The sequence below is a fragment of the Eleutherodactylus coqui genome, chromosome 8 (genome assembly GCF_035609145.1).
Source record: "Eleutherodactylus coqui strain aEleCoq1 chromosome 8, aEleCoq1.hap1, whole genome shotgun sequence".
In the NCBI taxonomy this organism is placed as follows: domain Eukaryota; kingdom Metazoa; phylum Chordata; class Amphibia; order Anura; family Eleutherodactylidae; genus Eleutherodactylus; species Eleutherodactylus coqui.
In genome coordinates, this window is record NC_089844.1 from 1113168 (window position 1) to 1135049 (window position 21882).

A 21882-nucleotide genomic window follows, 5' to 3' on the forward strand; every position below is an offset into this window, starting at 1 on the left:
CTCTCTAAAAGCCCAACATTTTTAAACACTGTTGAATGAATCTTACCTGTACATATAACACCAGCAGTATCCCAGGATGGACATTCACTGTTTCCAAGTGCAGTTATATTGCAGTCCCCCAGGTGGTATTCTGTACCTGAACAATGAAATCTGTATGTGGTGGTAACATAATATTTCCCAAAATGCCCTCCACCTGGAACGGACCCAGCAACTCCACATTTTATTTGCCTGCAGAGCACATTAGCCTCTTGTAGACTCCAATGAGAACTGCACAACACCATCCATTGTCTTTCATATAATACCTCCACTCTCCCAGAGCAGCGATCCCTACCGTTCACAAGTCTATAGCTGTTAAATAAGCCTAAAAACCATCAAGGAATGAAAACATATTGTGAAAAAATACAAAATCATCAAGTAAATCAGTCATTAGAGTAAATGTGTCTGTTCTGTAGCAGTAAAAGCCACAGCATCCTACAGTCTGGATGTACCAGTAAGGTATAATAAGTGTTCTAAATCGGATGCGAGTGCAGAACTAATCTGTATGGGGTATAATAATAAGGGCAGCTTAAGACACCATTGATTTCAACCGGTTCATTCTCACAGATCTTTTTTCCACTTGCAAAATAAAACATGATATGCTCTATTTAGTGTGCATTTGTGCACCCAAGACCCCATAGGAATCTGTAGGGGGTACGCAAATGACAACACCCGCGTGCACAGAATACTGTGTGATTTCTCAAGAAATTTGAAACATCGGGGATTAAGCTGCACAGACTAATAAATCACGGCATAGATGTGTCCCGTGCTGATGTGAACAAGTTGCGCTGTCCCAAGTGTATATGTACTTACGGATATCTGAAGCTGCCCTAATGTCAGCATTTTTAGAGATCATTTACTATTGTTCTGATGGAAAAGATTGGAGGTCATACTGCATTACATTTCATATTGGAAGCAAGTTATTAGTGACAAGCGCCTTAAATATATGACTAAGTGATAGCACTGACCCAGGATGTCATTTACATCTACTGTACCTTCTCAGGGCAGCAGCCAAAATCATAGCTGATCCTGATAATGTAACCACTACATCTAATAGTCAGTAGGGATTGTGACCGTTTACTGATAAGTTTCTTTGCCTTCTGCAATATATTCATTGTCCAATAAATGGCTCATACATACTAGTTGGAGGTTATATGTGGCAGTGAGGGGGTTACTTGTTTAGAATATAGAGCTAATCTAATGTATTACAATTTTAAGGTAAAAATCATAAATTTATTAGAGATGAGTGGGCACACTCGTCTGAGCTGGATGATCGTTCGAGTATTAGGTCACTCGAGATGCTTGCTTCTCGAGTCGAGCACCACGCGGTAATCAAGTCAATTGCATTTTCTTCCCTGCATGTTTAGCGCCAATTTTTAGCCACTAAACATGCAGGGAAGGCATTACCACTTCCTGCTGTAACGTGCCAGCCCTCTCCCACCCCACAGCAGTGAGTGGCTGGTGGAATCAGGTGACTGCCGAGTACTTAAACTAGTGCCGCCTGCACTAAGAAAAGAGCTGCTGCTGAGATAGGGAAAGTGTTAGAGTAGGGAGGATCCTGTCTTCAAGAACCCAACAGTCCTTCTTAGGGCTACTCTTCATTGTGTGCATTACTTTTTTGGCTGGCCAGAAGCAGTAGTGCACCAATTTTTTTCAAGCATGTAGGCCTGTGCAGAGCATTTCACATCTACCATTCTCTGTGTGCGGTGAATTAACCATAGTTTGCTTCACTAAACAGCCAGTTAATTGCTGGCTGGGCCAGTGTAGAGCATCTCACATCTTCCATTTACTGTGTGCGGTGAATTAGCCATAATTTTCAGCGCTAAACAGTGGGTTAATTTTTCCTGGAGCTCTGCAGAGTATCTCACACCTGCCATTCGCTGTGTGCGGTGAGCTAGCCGTAATTCTCAATGCTTAACTGTGGGTTACTTTTTCCTGGGGCTCTGCAGAGTATCTCACATCTACCATTGTCTGTGTGCGGTGAAGTAGCTGCAGTTATCAGCACTATCCACTGGGTTAATTTTTTTCTGGCACTCCATACAGCCTCTCTTATATACAAGTCTCTGTGAGCGGTAAATTACTCCTATGTATCAGCACCAGACACCGGTTTAATTCTTTTCTGTCACAGCATAGAGCCTCTGGTATCTACACGTCTCTGTGTGCGGTGAATTAGCCCCAGTTCGCAGCGCTATACAGTGGGTTAATTTATTTGGGCCCTGCTCTATCCTTTATCCGACATGATGAGGAGTAGGAGTAAGGGTCGAGGATGTAGACGTTCACGTGGGTGTCCAAGTGAGGGTGTAGGCAGAGGCTGAGGTCCTGGGCAGGGTGAATCAGAGTCGGCTGCTGAGGGATTAGGAGAGCACCGCTCCCCAGCTTCATCTTACATTTTGCGGGTCCGTGTGGTAGACCTTTATTACAAGCACAGCAGTGCGATCAGGTCCTGTCGTGGATTGCGGATAACGCGTCCAGCAACATATCAAACAGTTTTCCACGCAGTCCACTCCTACTGGGCTAGGAACTGGGCTAGGAACTTCCTCCCAGCCTCTTCACTCCAGGAAAATGACAGATTCTGAGCAGGTAGACTCCCAGGTACTGTTCTCGGGTCCCTGCCCTGCATCAGAAAAAACGTATTCTTACCCACCTGAAGAGTTTGTCGTTTTTCCGGGATTCGCCTATACTATTGCTACAGAAATGTTTCAGGGTTTCGCCTATACACGTGCCACAGAAATGGTTTTCCAGGGTTCGCCTATACTATTGCTACAGAAATGTTTTAGGGGTTCGACTATACTGCATGTGCACAAAGGCTTTCCTATTGCGTTGTTCAGCTATCTGACACATACACAAAATGAATTGGGCAGAAGTGTGGGCAGAGGCCGAGGTCCTGGGCGGGGTGAAACTCTGCCATGTTTGTGCACTCTCTTTTCTTCATGTTTAATACTGTCCTTAGGTTTCATGGGCTCGCTTATGCTGTGGGTGCACAAAGGTTTCCCATAGCGGTGATTAGCTATCTGGCACAAATACAATGAATGACAGGGGTAGGGGGCAGAAGGCTTTAGCATTGCATTGTTCAGCTATCTGACACATACACAGAATGAGTTGGGCAGAAGTGTGGGCAGAGGCCGAGGTCCTGGGCTGGGTGAAACTCTGCCATGTTTGGTCACTCTCTTTTCCTCATGTTTAATACTGTCCTTGGGTTTCATGGGCTCACCTATGCTGTGGGTGCACAAAGGTTTCCCAGCATGGTGTTCAGCCATCTGGCAAATACACAGAATGAATTGTGTGGGTACACATGGGTTTCCCATAGCTATGTAACTGACAGCACCTTGGGTCACACAAGGTGGAGGCTGGGACCGAGCCTGACCCTGGGCCTGCCCACATGCTTCCCACACAGAGGATTGCGTGTCCTACCTTGGTCACAGTTTCTCGGGCTTATTATGCCACCTCCCCCTCCTGCTTGGGGTCTGGGGATCAGCACTGGTTGACATCTATTTGCTCGTGTTACCACAGTTATCTGACACACTGGTTTGGACTAATCAAAAGAAGCGTAACTGAATTAATGAGACGTTCACAGCAATACTAGCATCCGAGTCTGCTTTATGCCCACGATTGCTGAGGGTGTGGGCAGAGGCTGAGGTCCTGGGGAGGGATGCAACTGTGCCTGGTTTAGCCTGTGTAACTTCTTCATAGTTCATCCAGTTTTGGAGCGATGAAAGCCACTGTAACTGATTTAATGAGACGTTCAAAGCAGTACTAGCATCCGAGTCTGCTGTATGCCCATGATTGCTGAGGATGTGGGCAGAGGCCGAGGCCTTGGTGCAACTGTGCCAGGTTTGAACTGTGGAACCTCTTTGTGGTTCATACAGTCTTTGGAGCGATGAAAGGAACCGTAACTAATGGCACATTGCGTCAACCAGATGGAGGCTGGGACCGAGTCTGACCTTGGGCGCGCTCATGTGCTTCCCACACAGAGTATTGCAGGTCCTACATCGGTCACAGTTTTTTGTCGGGCTTATTATGCCCCCTTCTCCTCCTCCATAGGGTCTGGGGATCAGCGATGGTCGGCATGTATTATTTCTTGTGTTACAAATTACCACAGTTATCCGAGATACTGGATTGGAGCATTCACAGGAAGTGTAACTAATCTAATGAGACTTTCACAGGGTCACTATATACCTGTGGTGGCTACTTTTGCAACACCTCCTGCTTCAAACTAATCTTTGGTGTTAGTATGCGCTGCTGCATTGTGGAGATGTGTAGAAGTACTGGCATCTGAGTCCCCTTTATCCCCACGTTTGCAGCTCCTGACAATTTTGTGATGGAGGTGGCATTGGATTGAATTTATGATCATAAGTCAATTTATCATCAATTTTCATCACCATTGTGGGCTATTGCCCACACTTTTAAAGAGGGTCGCTGCCAGCCCTTCCAACCCTCTGCAGTGTGTGTCTTCGGTTCCTCCTCATCCAAGACGAGCTTATAAATAGACATGAGGGTGGTAGGGTGGTGTGGCTATCAAGCCAGCATGTGGCATGAGGGAAGCTGAATGCTGCGCAAGGAAAATTTTGCGTGCACTGTGGATGCAGGCTCGTGCAGGGGGTTGGGCAGCAATGCCAGCATGTAACCCAGGAGAAGAGGCAGTGGTGTCACCCACAGGTGGTGATTGGTCTTGATTGCAGCTAGTGTGATACTTAGCTAAGATGTGCCAGTGCGTGTGCCTTGCTGCTTATGGTCTGTCCCAAGTAAATTTGTTGGGGGGGAGGAGGTGACCGCCAGGCTATTGCCACCAATTTGGCTTAATAGTGTGACCTGGGAGCCTCAGATGCACCCATGCATGTTGCCCCTGCTGTTCCCTATCCATTTCTGTGGTGTTTCCATGACTTTCTGATGTTTTCAGGTGCTTCACAGAACCTCCCCTATGCGGAGCATCGGTCAGCTTGAAAAATGCTTGAGTCTCGCAATGACTTCAATGGGATTCGTTACTCGAAACGAGCTCTCGAGCATTACGAAAAGTTCGACTCGAGTAACCAGCACCCAAGCATTTTGGTACTCGCTCATGTCTAAAATTAATAAATACTCCTACCAAAAAAGTAAAATTATATTACAAAAGAAGCGGTGTGTAGCACAAAGCACAAATAAAGTAAAGTGAATAATTACAACTAAGTTGAAGTGAAAACATTAAAATACAAAATTATAAAATTCTCTGGCCTGCAGTCTGTGCAACTGGGCAGGACATCTATATCGGTGGTGGCATGTTCATCCTGGACTGCCAACATGAACAGGGTACAGGGGGCAGCCAAAACGGACGCGGGAAAGTGCTGGTACAGGCGGCTAGATGCAGAACAGACAGAATGCACCTCTGCAGGAGGGTAAAGGCCTGTTTATCTCGACCGTGCAACATAAATGAAAAATAAACTAAGGGAAATCCTTTCCCTGCAAACCCCTACCCCGGGAGTGAGCCCTGCCCTATTGGCAGGTCGATCGCTTTCGACAGGTGCGGACCCACACTTGTACCTAGGCCACTACAAATCCCTACCAGGGCACCCTGAACACATTGGGTACAGTGGACAGAAATAAACAGGGAACAAACCAAAGTACCAGAGCCAGACACATAGCAGCTCTGAGCAGGCTGACTGCTCAGGGAATACTGGAAATTAATTGGCAACTCCCAGGCAGCAAGAACTGGATCTTATAGGGAGAAGCCAATTGGCTGACAGAAATGTCAATCACCAGCCACACCTCTCTGACACTAGCAGGACTAATGTACCTAGACTAGAAAGCACAGGAGCTAAGAACCTTGGCTAATCTGGATTGAACCTACACAAACTAGGTGTGCTGGCAAACAATTAACCATGTGCTGACTGAGACGTGACACGTGGTCAGGGCTGGAAGTGTTATATACGTCTTCATTCTATTGAAACCAATAGAAGTGAAGCTGATCCTCCGGTCCTGACCGCTGATGTAGATGCCCAGCCACCATGAACTGACAGCGGACCGTGGAATCAGCTGATTAGCAGGGATCCCAAGGGGCCAATCTCCAATGATCTGTTACTGATGACCCATCCCAAGAATAGGTCATCAATATTAAAAAGTGCCAAAACCCCCTTTAAATTCTCTCTAGGCAAGACATAGTGACATATGCTGAGGTCTATGGTGTAACATGTTAAACAAAAACATTACACATCCAGCAGATGCAGGGCTGCCAACATTACTTTTTTTTGGACAATATATCCATAAAATATTTATGGACAGATTGAAAAAACACAATAATCCAAAAAGAATATAAGAGATACATGCCAGTAACCCGGAAAACTGATATGAACACCGGAGCAGCAATTACTCTGAAATGTAAAATGAAAATTACAATAACTTTCAAAAGCTCCTCTCACTTCAAAAAAAAATAAAATCAGACACCATTTTTTTATGGACACTGGAAAAAATGCCTATTTTTTAAATGGACTTTCAAGGACTTTATGAATGCTACCTGTCAGTGACCCATCAACCAAAGGGTCCTATGTGAAAAACTTTACTCCTTTGTTAGCATAGAAGATATTTTCACCTGATAGCACAAAATTCTCTACAACTGATATCATGAAAAGTTGTGTAAAAAAAATGAAGATAGGTAAAGTTTGGACAGTCTGTCAAAGTGTGGCGAGCTGGAAGTATAAAGTTTACTTCTTAACGAAACATTGTGAAATACCTTCTCTTTAAGAAATATAACTTTCAACTCTAATCTCCATGCATGAATACAGTTTATGCAGGCCCTTGCAATATCTCTGCGGTTGCTTGCAAGGATACCGCAACTTTGTAGTGGTACTAAGTTGCATGTGGTGCTACAAACTCACACAACTTTGTAGCACCACATGCAAGGATTTTTGGGGGAAAGCGTGGGGTGCTTGAAATATAAGCCCTACTCTGAAAATAAGCCGTAGCTGAAGAAAAAAAAAAGTATATATCACCTAGAAGCGCTGTCCATGGCTCCACAGCAGCTTCTTCTTGGGTCCCCGACACAGATCATCTTCCTCTCTTTTGGCCGGGGATTGATAAATCCCTTCCTCCTGGAGGCGCTGGCTGTAATTGGCTAACACTTTGGCCAATGAATGGCTGTGACTGGTTCATCAAGTCCTGGCTGTGATTGGCTAAACGTCAGCCAATCACGGCAAGTGCTTTCAGGAGGGGGGATTTTTCAATCCCGGCGAGAAGATAATGAAGAGAAACAGTGTTGGGACCAGGGAGATGATGCAGCCAGGCTCACATCACTTTTTAGGTGATGTATACTGTTTTTTTTTTATTTTTTCCCTGAAGCTAGAAGGTTCCTTTTCCTGTCATGGATGCAAGGCTTGCCAATTTATTGAAAAAACTGGCACCTTCAAAAGCCCATCAACTGGAAAAACATATACCATCAGGGACTACTATATCAACTGTAGGTCTACAAATGTGGTCTACATTGCTACCTGCCCCTGCCCCAAGGATTATGTGGGAAAAACTGCTCAACAACTACGAAGATGGGTACTAGCCCATGTGGGCAACATCAGCCGTAAGGAACCAACAAGTTTGGCTACTCATATGCGAGATGTACATGACAACAATCCAGAATTGGTTACCTTTAGGGGCATTGAAGTCCTAAGACCATCAGGACGGAGAGGCAACATTGACCGCAAACTCCTACAAAAAGAGGCGGCTTAGATTTATCATCTGGAGTCCTCTGCTCCAAAGGGTCTTAATGAATGCCTCTCCTTTGTTCCTTTCATCTAGAACATCATTTAAATTCCCTCCTGCCATACAACCATTACTGCTCTCTTTTGATCTCTAGCTCTGTGCAGTTCCATATTCTCATAATATATTTTTACAACCACCCATGTAGGCTTAGACTCTATTGCACTCGATTATATCATAAAATATGTTAATCTCACTATTGATGGATACGTACCTGTTTGCTGTATCACATTATGCCCCATCATAGGCATTTTATTTACTCTCTAGTACCTGAGTGCCCGTATTTCATCTGTTTTTCAACTCCCTTACCTGCTGCAGTCCCTAAGATACAGGTTATCATTTAATAATTACTATTTAAAGTATCGGAACAATGTCTGAAAGTTTTTTATTCAATGCTGGTAAAGTGATATTATGATGTCGATGGTGGCGCTAGACCGTAGTGCGCTTCAGGCAGTGCTATCTTGGCTCTTCATGCACCTGCGCTGATGGTCTATATCTAGACAGCGCATGTTGCTGCATTGCTAATAGGTTGGTTCGTGAGTGCGCATGCTCACTTGTTCTTACTGAGATATCGCAAGAATATCAGTACATCGTCACGTGATAGTCATGTGACTGATGACGTCCATTGGATCGCAACGTCGGCATCCTCTGTGACACGTTCCTCCTAGTATTTCCGATTGGCTGAGCGCTACAAACTCTAGGTAACTAGGGGCGGTATTTGCGCTACTTAAACAGACACCGGACTAATACCTACCAGGTCTATCAGTCTTTACTGGGCCTTCATGCCCTTAGGCTGTGTGTTATCATAGGGTTCAGTTACACACTAGCTGTCCATCTAGCAATAGTGTGAGATAGATTCTACTGTCCTGATGAAGCAGAAACGCGTCGAAAGTCAGTCGTATAGATATCTAATCTATTATTACCAACACCATTTGGATAGCTGAATAGCTATCCATTTCTTTACCATACAGCCACTAGTTAATGCTGTGGGTTAGATAGACCTTCAGCCTTAGCTACCTCATTATAGTAAAGCTGTGCCTAATATCCCTCTGGCACTTTGTGCGGCTATCAATGAGGGTATGATATTATGCATAGGGCAGCTTTACTCCTAAATTTATATTGACACTCTGGCATTGATTACGTCAATATATGTGTCAATACTATAACCCATACAGCATTATTTGTTCAGAGCCGAGCTGTAGGAAGGGGAGTGAAGGGACTCTATTCACTTCACCATAACTAGTTCAAACACCATAACACGCTATTAGTGGTCTTTATAAAAATACTAGTAGGTCACATTGGATTTACTGTTCACTCACTGTATATTATATCAATAACAGTGTTTTTGTGATTATCCTCTATGCCCATACACTCATCCTACTATTCATCCAGACTCGGAATCACAGGTGTCAAACACAAGGCCCACGGGCCAAATCCGGCCCGCCACCACATTTTCTGTGGCCCGCCGGCGATCTTCTATCGGCTAGTTCTGTCGAGTGCAGACAGAAATAGAGGAGTGCTGATAGCAGACTGACAACGGCCGCGGAGGAGGGAAAAAAACTGCAGAGAACATGATCTTTGGTGTGAGGAGAGCGATGCTGAGGAGGAGGAGCTGCAGGGTGAGAGGCTGGTCAGCGCTGAACTCCTCTAACCGGCCCTCCCTCTGTTCATGGCTGCAGGCCTGGGGAGACCCAAGTATGCAGGAGGGCCCCAAGAAGAGAGCAGCCGGTATACCTGTCAGTGGGACCACATTGGATGCAGGTTAGTAAAAAAATGCAGAAGTGTCCTTGTGTGCATATGTATGTGTGTGTATATATATATATATATATATATATATATATATATATATATATATATATATATATATATATATATATATATATATATATATATATACATATATAAATATATATATAGTGTGTGTGTCTGTGTGCATATGTGTATAATAGTGTGCATCTGTGCGCGTATATGTATAAGAGTGTGCATCTGTGCGCGTATGTGTATAAGAGTGTGCGTCTGTGTGCATATTTGTATAATAGTGTGCATCTGTGTGCATATATGTATCATAGTGTGCGTGTGTGTGCATATGTGTATAAAAGGCTGCACCTGTGTGCCTGTATGTGTATAATAGTGTGCGTCTGTGCATGTATGTGTATAATAGTGTGCGTCTGTGTGCATGTATGTGTATAATAGTGTGCGTCTGTGCGCATGTATAAGTATAATAGTGTACGTCTGTGTGCATGTATGTGTATAATAGTGTGCGTCTGTGCGCGTATGTGTATAATAGTGTGCGTCTGTGTGCATGTATGTGTATAATAGTGTGCGTCTGTGCGCATGTATGTGTATAATAGTGTGCGTCTGTGCGAATGTATGTGTATAATAGTGTGCGTCTGTGTGCATGTATGTGTTTAGTAGTGTGCATCTGTGTGCATATGTGTATAATAGTTTGCCTCTGTGTGCATGTGTGTATGATAGTGTGCGTCTGTGTGCGTATGTGTATAATTGTGTGCGTCTGTGTATAGTAGTGTGCGTCTGTGTGCATATGTGTATAATAGTGTGCGTCTCTGCGCGTATGTGTATAATAGTATGCGTCTGTGCGCCTATGTGCATAATAGTGTGCGTCTGTGCGCCTGCATTTGTATATAAGTGTGTCTGTGCGCATGTATGTGTAAAAAAGTTGTCATCTATGCGCATGTATGTGCATAACAGTGTGAGTCTGTGTGCATATGTGTATAATAGTGTGCATCTGTGCGAGTACATGTATAATAGTGTGCGTCTGTGTGCATATGTATATAATAGTGTGCATCTGTGCACGTATGTGTATAATAGTGTGCGTCTGTGTGCATGTATATGTATAATAGTGTGCGTCTGTGGGTATATGTGTATTATAGTGTGCGTCTGTGCGCATGTAGGTGTGTAATAGTGTGCGTCTGTGTGCATGTATGTGTATAATAGTGTGCGTCTGTGTGCATATTTGCATAACAGTGTGCATCTGTGCGCGTATGTGTATAATAGTATGCGTCTGTGTGCATGTATGTGTATAATTGTGTGCGTCTGCGTGCATGTGTGTATAATAGTGTGCGTCTATGCGCATGTGTGTGAATAATAGTGTGCGTCAGTGCGCACGTATGTGTAGAATAGTGTGGGTCTGGGCGCGTATGTGTATATAAGTGGGTGTCTGCGTGCATGTATGTGTATATTAGTGTGCGTCGGTGTGCATGTATGTGTATAATAGTGTGCGTCTCTGTGCATATGTGTATAACAGTGTGCGTCTATGGGCATATGTGTATAACAGTGTGCATATGTGTATAATAGTGTGCCTCTGTGTGCATATGTGTATAATAGTGTGCGTCTATGTGCGTATGTGTATAATAGTATGCGTCTGTGTGCGTATGTGTATAATAGTGTGTGTCTTTGTGCACGTATGTGTATAATAGTGTGCGTCTGTGTGCATGTATGCGTATAATAGTGTGCGTATGTGCGCATGTATAAGTACAATAGTGTGCGTCTGTGGGTATATGTGTATTATAGTGTGTGTCTGTGTGCATATGTGTGTAATAGTGTGCATCTGTGTGCATGTATGTGTTTAATAGTATGCATCTGTGTGCATGTATGTATATAATAGTGTGCGTCTGTGTGCATGTATGTGTATAATAGTGTGCGTCTGTGTGCATGCATTTGTATAATAGTATGTGTCTGCGCGCATGTGTGTGTATTATCGTCTGCGTCTGTGCGCGTGTGTGTATAATAGTGTGCATATGTACGCACGTATGTGTAGAATAGTGTGCGTCAGTGCACGTATGTGTATAATACTGTGCCTCAGTGCGCATGTATGTGTATAATAGTGTGTGTCTGTGTGCATTTATGTGTATAACAGTGTGCGTCTGTGTGCATATTTGCATAATAATGTGCGTCTGCGCGCGTATGTGTATAATAGTGTGCATTTGTGTGCATGTTTGTGTACAATAGTGTGCGTCTGTGTGCATGTATGTGTATAATATTGTGCGTCTGTGTGCTTATTTGCATAATAGTGTGCGTCTGCACCCGTATGTGTATAATAGTGTGCGTCTGCGCGCGTATGTGTATAATATTGTGCGTCTGTGTGCATATGTGTATAAAAGTGTGAGTCTGTGTGCATATGTGTATAATAGTGTGCGTCTGAGCGCATGTGTGTGTATAATAGTGTGCGTCTGTGCGCGTATGTGTATGATAGTGTGCGTCTGTGCGTGTATGTGTATAATAGAGTGCGCCTGTGTGCATGTATGTGTATAATAGTGTGCGTCTGTGCGTATGTATATGTATAATATTGTGCGTTTGTGCGCATGTATGTGTTTAATAGTGTGTGTCTGTGTGCATGTATGTGTATAATAGTGTGCGCCTGTGCGTATGTATATGTATAATATTGTGCGTTTGTGAGCATGTATGTGTATAATAGTGTGCATATGTTCGCATGTAGGTGTATAAGAGTGTGCGTCTGTGCGCACGTATGTGTATAATAGTGTGCATGTGTGTGTATAATAGTGTGCGTCTGTGCGTGTATGTGTATAATACTGTGCGTCTGTGTGCATGTGTATAATAGTGTATGTCTGTGTATGTATGTGTATAATAGTGTGCGCCTGTGTGCATGTATGTGTATAATAGTGTGTGTCTGTGTGCATATGTGTATAATAATGTGCATCTGTGCAAGTATGTGTATAATAGTGTGCGTCTGTGTGCATATGTATATAATAGTGTGCGTCTGTGCATGTATGTGTATAATAGTGTGTGTCTGTGTGCATGTATGTGTATAATAGTGTGCGTCTGTGCGTATGTATATGTATAATATTGTGCGTTTGTGCGCATGTATGTGTTTAATAGTGTTCGTCTGTGTGCATTTGTGTTTAATAGTGTGCCTCTGTATGCATATGTGTATAATAGTGTGCATCTGTGCGCGTATGTGTATAATAGTGTGCATATGTGTGCATGTATTTGTAGAATAGTGTGCGTCTGTGTGCATATTTGCATAACAGTGTGCCTCTTTGTGCATGTTTGCATAACAGTGTGTGTCTTTGTGCGTATTTGTATAATAGTATGCGTCTGTGTGCATGTATGTATATAATAGTGTGCGTCTGCGTGCATGTATGTGTATAATAGTGTGCGTCTGCGCGCATGTGTGTGTTTAATAGTGTGCGTCTGCGAGCATGTGTGTGTTTAATAGTGTGCGTCTGTGCGAATGTGTGTGTAGAATAGTGTGCGTCTGCGTGCATGTATGTGTATAACAGTGTGTGTCTGTGTGCATATTTGCATAATAGTGTGCGTCTGCGCGTGTATGTGTATAATAGCGTGCGTCGAAGTGCATGTATGTGAATAAAAGTGTGCATCTGCGGGCATATGTGTGTAAAAGTGTGAGTCTGTGTGCATATGTGTATAATAGTGGGCGTCTGTGCGCATGTATGTGTATAATAGTGTGCGTCTGTGTGCATGTTTGTGTATAATAGTGTGCGTCTGTGCGTATATGTGTATAATGTGCTTCTTATCGCATGAATGTGTATAATAGTGTGCCTCTGTGCGCATGTATTTGTATAATAGTGTGCCTCTGTGCGTTTGTATGTGTATAATAGTGTGTGTCTGTTTGCATATGTGTATAATTGTGTGCGTCCGTGTGCATATGTGTATAACAGTGTGTATCAGTGTGCGTATTTGTATAACAGTGTGCATGTGTGTGTATGTATATGTTTAATAGTGTGCATCTGTTCGCATGTATGTGTATAATAGTGTGCATCTGTGGGCATATGTGTATAATAGTGTGCGTCTGTGTGCATATGTGTATAATATTGTGTGCATCTGTGCGCGTATGTCTAAAAAATGTTCGTCTGTGCGCATCTATGAGTATAATAGTGTGCGTCTGTGTGCATGTATGTGTATAATACTATGCTTCTGTGTGCATATGTGTATAAAAGTGTGCGTCTGTGTGCATATGTGTATAATAGTGTGCGTCTGTGCGCATATGTGTATAATAGTATGCGTCTGTGTGCATGTATGTGTATAATAATGTGCATCTGTGTGCATGTATGTGTATAATAATGTGCGCCTGTGTGCATGTATGTGTATTATAGTGTGCGTCTCTGCGGGCATCTGTGTGTATAATAGTGCGCGTCTGTGTGCGTATGTGTGTAATAGTGTGCGTCCGTGTGCTTGTTAGTGTATAATAGTGTGCATATCTGCACATGTATATCAATAATAGAGTGCGTCTATGTGCATATGTGTATACCACTGTGCGTCTGTTTGCATATGTGTATACTAGTGTGCGTCTGTGTGCATATTTGCATAATAGTGTGCGTCTGTGCGCATATGTGTATAATAGTGTGCATCTGTGTGCATGTATGTGTATAATAGTGTGCGTCTGTGCGTATATGTGTATAATGTGCTTCTGTGCGCATGTATTTGTATAACAGTGTGCCTCTTTGCGCATGTATGTGTATAATAGTGTGCCTCTGCACGTATGTATGCGTATAATAGTGTGTGTCTGTGTGCATATCTGTATAATAGTGTGTATCTGTGTGCTGGTATATGTATAATAGTGGGCGTCTGTGCGCATGTATGTGTATAATATTGTGCGTCTGTGTGCATATGTGTATAATAGTGTGCGTCTGTGTGCATATGTGCATAATAGTGTGAGTCTGTGTGCATATGTGTATAATAATGTGCGTTTATGTGTATATGTGTATAACAGTGTGCGTCTGTGTGCATATGTGTATAATAGTATGCGTCTGTGTGCATGTATGTGTATAACAGTGTGCGTCTGTGTGCATGTATGTGTATAATAGTGTGCGTCTGCGCGCATGTGTGTGTGTATAATAGTGTGCATCTGTGCGCGTGTGTGTATAATAGTGTGCCTCTGTGCGCATGTATGTGTATAATTGTGTGTGTCTGTGCGTATATGTGTATAATGTGCTACTGTGCACATGTATGTGTATAAAAGTGTGCCTTTGTGCGCATGTACATATGTGTATAATAGTGTGCCTCAGTGCGTATGCATGTGTATAATATTGTGCGTCTGAGTGCTTATGTGTATAATAGTGTGAATCTGTGTGCATATTTGTATAACCTTGTGCATCTGTGTATATGTTTATGTATAATAGTGTGCGTCTGTATGTGTAAAATAGTGTGCGTTTGTGGGCATATATGTATAATAGTGTGTGTTTGTGTGCATATATGTATAATAGTGTGTGTCTATGTGCATATGTGCATAATAGTGTGCGTATGTGCGCGTATGAGTATTATAGTATGCATCTGTGTGCATATATGTGTATAATAGTGTGTCTCTGTGTGCTTGTATGTGTATAATAGTGTGCGTCTGTGCGTATGTGTGTATAATGTGCTTCTGTGCGCATGTATGTGTATAATAGTGTGCCTCTGCACGTATGTATGTGTATAATAGTGTGTGTCTGTGTGCATATGTGTATATTAGTGTGTATCTGTGTGCTGGTATATGTATAATAGTGGGCGTGTGTGCGCATGTATGTGTATAATATTGTGCGTCTGTGTGCATATGTGTATACTAGTGTGCGTCTGTGTGCATATGTGTATAATAGTGTGCATCTGTGCACGTATGTTTAAAATAGTATGCGCCTTTGTGCATGTAAGTGTATAAAGTGTGTGCCTGTGTGCATGTGTGTGTATAATAGTGTGCGTCCGCGCGCATGTGGGTGTATAATACTGTGCTTCTCTGTGCATGCAGGTGTATAATATTGTGCGTCTGTGCGCGCGTATGTGTAAAATAGTGTGTGTCTGTGCGCGTATGTGTAAAATAGTGTGTGTCTGTGCGCATGTATGTATATAATAGTGTGCGTCTGTGCGCATGTATGTGTATAATACTGTGCTTCTGTGTGCATGTAGGTGTATAATAGTGTGCGTCTGTGTGCATATGTGTATAATAGTGTGCGTCTGCGCGCGTATGTGTATACTAGTTTGTGTCTGTGCGCGTATGTGTATAATAGTGAGCATCTGTGTGCATGTATGTGTATAACATTGTGCGTCTGTGTGCATATTTGCATAATAGTGTGCGTCTGCGCGCGTATGTGTATAATAGTGTGCATCTGTGTGCATGTTTGTGTACAATAGTGTGCGTCTATGTGCATGTATGTGTATAATAGTGTGCGTCTGTGTGCATATTTGCATAATAGTGTGCGTCTGCGCGTGTACGTGTATAATAGTGAGCATCTGCGCGCGTATGTGTATAACAGTGCGCATCTGTGTGCATGTATGTGTATAATAGTTTGCGTCTGTGCGCATATTTGTATAATAGTGTGCGTCTGTGTGCATATGTGTATAATAGTGTGCGTCTCTGTGCATATGTGTATAAAAGTGTGACTCTGTGTGCATATGTGTATAATAGTGTGCGTCTGTGCGCATGTGTGTGTGTATAATAGTGTGCGTCTGTGCGCATGTGTGTATAATAGTGTGCGTCTGTGCGCGTATGTGTATGAAAGTGTGCGTCTGTGCGCATGTATGTGTATAATAGCGTGCATGTGTGTGTATAATAGTGTGCATCTGTGCACATATGTGTATATTAGTGTGCGTCTGTGTGCATGTATGTGTATAATAGTGTGCGCCTGCGTGCGTATATGTGTATAATGTGCTACTGTGCACATGTATGTGTATAAAAGTGTGCCTTTGTGCGCATGTACATATGTGTATAATAGTGTGCCTCAGTGCGTATGCATGTGTATAATAGTGTGTGTCTGTGTGCTTATGTGTATAATAGTGTGAATCTGTGTGCATATTTGTATAAGCTTGTGCATCTGTGTACATGTTTATGTAAAATAGTGTGCGTTTGTGGGCATATATGTATAATAGTGTGTGTCTGTGTGCATATGTGTATAATAGTGTGCGTCTGTGTGCATATGTGCATAATAGTGTGCGTATGTGCGCGTATGTGTATTATAGTGTGCATCTGTGTGCATATATGTGTATAATAGTGTGCGTCTGTGTGCTTGTATGTGTAAAACAGTGTGCCTCTGCGTGCATATTTGCATAATACTGTGCGATTGTGTGCCTATGTGTATAATAGGGTGCGTCTGTGTGCATTTGTGTATAATAGTGTGCATCTGTGCGTGTATGTGTATAACAGTGTGCGTCTGTGTACATATGTGTATAATAGTGAGCGTCTGTGCGCATCTATGAGTATAATAGTGTGCGTCTGTGTGCATGTAGGTGTATAATAATGTGCGTCTATGCGCACGTATGTGTAAAATAGTGTGCGTCTGTGCGCGTATTTATATAATAGTGTGCCTTTGTGCGCAAGTATGTGTTTAATAATGTGTGTCTGCGCGCATTTGTGCGCATAATAGTGTGCGTCTGTGCGCCTGTGTGTGTATAATACTGTGCTTCTCTGTGCATGTAGGTGTATAATAGTGTGCGTTTGTGTGCATATGTGTATAATAGTGTGCATCTGTGCGCGTATGTGTCTACTAGTTTGCGTCTGTGTGCATGTATGTGTACATTAGTGTGCGTCTGTGTGCATGTAAGTGTATAATAGTGTGCGTTTGCGGGTATCTGTGTGTATAATAGTGTGCGTATGTGCGCATGTATATGTATAATAGAGTGCGTCTATGGGCATATGTGTATACCACTGTCCGTGTGTGTGCATATGTGTATACTAGTGTGCGTCTGTGCGCGTATGTGTATAATAGTATGCTTCTTTGTGCATGTATGTGTATAACAGTGTGTGTCTGTGTGCATATTTGCATAATAGTGTGCGTCTGCGCGCGTATGTGTATAATAGTGTGTGCTGTGTGCATATTTGCATAATAGTGTGCGTCTGTGTGCATATGTGTATAATATTGTGTGCATCTGTGCGCGTATGTGTAAAAAAGTGTTCGTCTGTGTGCATGAATGTGTATAATATTGTGCGTCTGTGCGCATCTATGAGTATAATCGTGTGCGTCTGTGTGCATGTATGTATATAATAGTGTGCGTCTGTGTGCATATTTGCATAATAGTGTGCATCTTTGCGCGTATATGTATAATAGTATGCGCCTGTGTGCATGTAAGTATATAATAGTGTGTGTCTGTATGCATGTGTGTGTATAATAGTGTGCGTCCGCGCGCATGTGTGTGTATAATACTGTGCTTCTCTGTGCATGTAGGTGTATAATAATGTGTGTCTGTGCGCACGTATGTGTAAAATAGTGTGTGTCTGTGCGCGTATGTGTATAATAGTGTGCCTCTGTGCGCATGTATGTGTTTAATAATGTGCGTCTGCGCGCATGTGTGCGTATAATAGTGTGCGTCTGTGCGCATGTTTGTGTATAATACTATGCTTCTGTGTGCATGTAGGTGTATAATAGTGTGCGTCTGTGTGCATATGTGTATAATAGTGTGCGTTTGTGCGCGTATGTATATAATAGTATGCGTCTGTGTGCATGTATGTGTATAATAATGTGCGTCTGTGTGCATGTATGTGTATAATAATGTGCGTCTGTGTGCATGTATGTGTATAATAGTGTGCGTCTGCGGGCATCTGTGTGTATAATAGTGTGCGTCTGTGTGCGTATGTGTATAATTGTGTGCGTCCGTGTGCTTGTTAGTGTATTATAGTGTGCATATCTGCACATGTATAATAGACTGCGTCTATATGCATATGTGTATACCACTGTGCGTCTGTTTGCATATGTGTATACTAGTGTGCGTCTGTGTGCATATTTGCATAATAGTGTGCGTCTGTGCGCGTATGTGTATAATAGTGTGCATCTGTGTGCATGTATGTGTATAATAGTGTGCGTCTGTTTCCATGTATGTGTTTAATAGTGTGCGTCTGTGCGTATATGTGTATAATGTGCTTCTGTGCGCATGTATGTGTATAACAGTGTGCCTCTTTGCGCATGTATGTGTATAATAGTGTGCCTCTGCACGTATGTATGTGTATAATAGTGTGTGTCTGTGTGCACATGTGTATAATAGTGTGTATCTGTGTGCTGGTATATGTATAATAGTGGGCGTGTGTGCGCATGTATGTGTATAATATTGTGCGTCTGTGTGCATATGTGTATAATAGTGTGTGTCTGTGTGCATATGTGTATAATAGTGTGCATCTGTGCGCGTATGTTTAAAATAGTATGCGCCTTTGTGCATGTAAGTGTATAATAGTGTGTGTCTGTGTGCATGTGTGTGTTTAATAGTGTGCGTCCGCGCGCATGTGTGTGTATAATACTGTGCTTCTCTGTGCATGCAGGTGTATAATAGTGTGCGCCTGAGCACACGTATGTGTAAAATAGTGTGTGTCTGTGCGCCTATGTGTATAATAGTGTGCCTCTGTGCGCATGTATGTGTATAATAGTCTGCGTCTGTGCGCATGTAGGTGTATAATAGTGTGCGTCTGTGTGCATATGTGTATAATAGTGTGCGTCTGTGTGCATATTTGCATAATAGTGTGCGTCTGCGCGCGTATGTGTATAATGGTGTGCATCTGTGTGCATGTTTGTGTACAATACTGTGCGTCTGTGTGCATGTATGTGTTTAATAGTGTGCGTCTGTGTGCATATTTGCATAATAGTGTGCGTCTGCGCGCGTACGTGTATAATAGTGAGCGTCTGCGCGCAAATGTGCATAATCGTGTGCGTCTGTGGGCATATGTGTTTAATAGTGTGCGTCTGTGTGCATATGTGTATAAAAGTGTGAGTCTGTGTGCATATGTGTATAATAGTGTGCGTCTGTGCGCATGTGTGTGTGTATAATAGTATGCGTCTGTGCGCATGTGTGTGTATAATAATGTGCGTCTGTGCGCGTATGTGTATGAAAGTGTGCATCTGTGCGCATGCATGTGTATAAGAGTGTGCGTCTGTGCGCATGTATGTGTATAATAGTGTGCATGTGTGTGTATAATAGTGTGCATCTGTGCACGTATGTGTATATTAGTGTGCGTCTGTGTGCATGTGTATAATAGTGTGCATCTGTGCGCGTATGTGTGTCATAGTGTGCGTCTGTGTGCATAACTATATAATAGTGTGCGTCTGTGCATGTATGTGTGTAATAGTGTGCATATGTGCGCATGTATGTGTATAATAGTGTACGTATGTGCGCATGTATATGTATATGAGTGTGCGTATGTGGGCATATGCGTATTATAGTGTGCGCCCGTGTGCATATGTGTATACTAGTGTGCATCTGTGTGCATATGTGTATACTAGTGTGCGTCTGTGCGCATATGTGTATACTAGTGTGCGTCTGTGCGCATATGTTTATACTAGTGTGCGACTGTGTGCATGTTTGCATAACAGTGTGCATCTGTGCGCGTACGTGTATAATAGTATGCGTCTGTGTGCATGTATGTGTATAATTGTGTGCGTCTGCGTGCATGTGTGTATATTAGTGTGCGTCTGCGCGCATGTGTGTGTATAATAGTGTGCATCTGTGTGCATGTGTGTGTATAATAGTGTGCGTCAGTGCGCACGTATGTGTAGAATAGTGTGGGTCTGGGCGCGTATGTGTATATTAGTGTGTGTCTGCGTGCATGTATGTGTATAACAGTGTGCGTCTGTGTGGATATTTGCCTAATAGTGTGCGTCTGTGCGCGTATGTGTATATTAGTGTGCGTCGGTGTGCATGTATGTGTATAATAGTGTGCGTCTGTGGGCATACGTGTGTAAAAGTGTGCGTCTGTGTGCATATGTGTATAATAGTGTGCGTCTGTGTGCATATGTGTATAACAGTGTGCGTCTATGGGCATATGTGTATAACAGTGTGCATCTGTGTGCATATGTGTATAATAGTGTGCCTCTGTGTGCATATGTGTATAATAGTGTGCGTCTGTGTGCGTATGTGTATAATAGTGTGCGTCTGTGTGCACGTATGTGTATAATAGTGTGCGTCTGTGTGCATGTATGTGTATAATTGTGTGCGTATGTGCGCATGCATAAGTATAATAGTGTGCGTCTGTGGGTATATGTGTATTATAGCGTGTGTCTGTGTGTATATGTGTATAATAGTGTGCGTCTGTGTGCATATGTGAATAATATTCTGCGTCTGTGTGCATATGTGTATTATAGTGTGCATGTGTGCATGTATGTGTATAATAGTATGCATCTGTGTGCATGTATGTGTATAATAGTGTGCATCTGTGTGTGTGCATGTATGTGTATAATAGTATGCATCTGTGTGCATGTATGTGTATAATAGTGTGCGTCTGTGTGCATGCTTTTCAATAATAGTATGTGTCTGCGCTAATGTGTGTGTATAATCGTGTGCGTCTGTGCGCGTTTGTGTATAATAGTGTGCATCTGTACGCACGTATGTGTAGAATAGTGTGCGTCTGTGCGCGTACGTGTATAATACTGTGCCTCTGTGCGCATGTATGTGTATAATAGTGTGCGTCTGTGTGCATATGTGTATACTAGTGTGCGTCTGTGTGCATATGTGTATACTAGTGTGCGTCTGTGCGCGTATGTGTATAATAGTATGCGTCTGTGTGCATTTATGTGTATAACAGTGTGCGTCTGTGTGCATATTTGCATAATAGTGTGCGTCTGCGCGCGTATGTGTATAATAGTGTGCATCTGTGTGCATGTTTGTGTACAATAGTGTGCGTCTGTGTGCATGTATGTGTATAATAGTGTACGTCTGTGTGCATATGTGTATAATAGTGTGCGTCTGTGTGCATATGTGTATAATAGTGTGCGTCTGCGCGCGTATGTGTATAATATTGTGCATCTGCGTGCATATGTGTATAAAAGTGTGAGTCTGTGTGCATATGTGTATAATAGTGTGCGTCTGTGCGCATGTGTGTGTATAATAGTGTGCGTCTCTGCGCGTATGTGTATGATAGTTTGCGTCTGTGCGTGTATGTGTATTATACTGTGCGTCTGTGTGCATGTGTAAAATAGTGTGCGTCTGTGTGTATATATGTGTATAATAGTGTGGATATGTGCGCATGTAGGTGTATAAGAGTGTGCGTCTGTGCGCATGTATGTGTATAATAGTGTGCATCTGCGCGCATGCATGTGTATAATAGTGTGCATGTGTGTGTATAATAGTGTGCATCTGTGCACGAATGTGTATTTTAGTGTGCGCCTGTGTGCATGTATGTGTATAATAGTGTGTGTCTGTGCATGTATGTGTATTAAACTGTGCGTCTATATGCATGTGTAAAAT

General features: G+C 42.8%; 1 protein-coding gene across 1 annotated transcript in view; it reads right to left on the reverse strand.

Moving 5' to 3' along the window:
* Window positions 1-21882, reverse strand: part of LOC136576110 (scavenger receptor cysteine-rich type 1 protein M130-like) — a 513398-nt gene that overhangs the window by 126559 nt on the left and 364957 nt on the right. The window contains exon 8 of the mRNA XM_066575131.1: window positions 47-361. Coding sequence (XP_066431228.1) covers window positions 47-361 — 315 coding nt within the window. The remainder of the gene's footprint in view (window positions 1-46; window positions 362-21882) is intronic.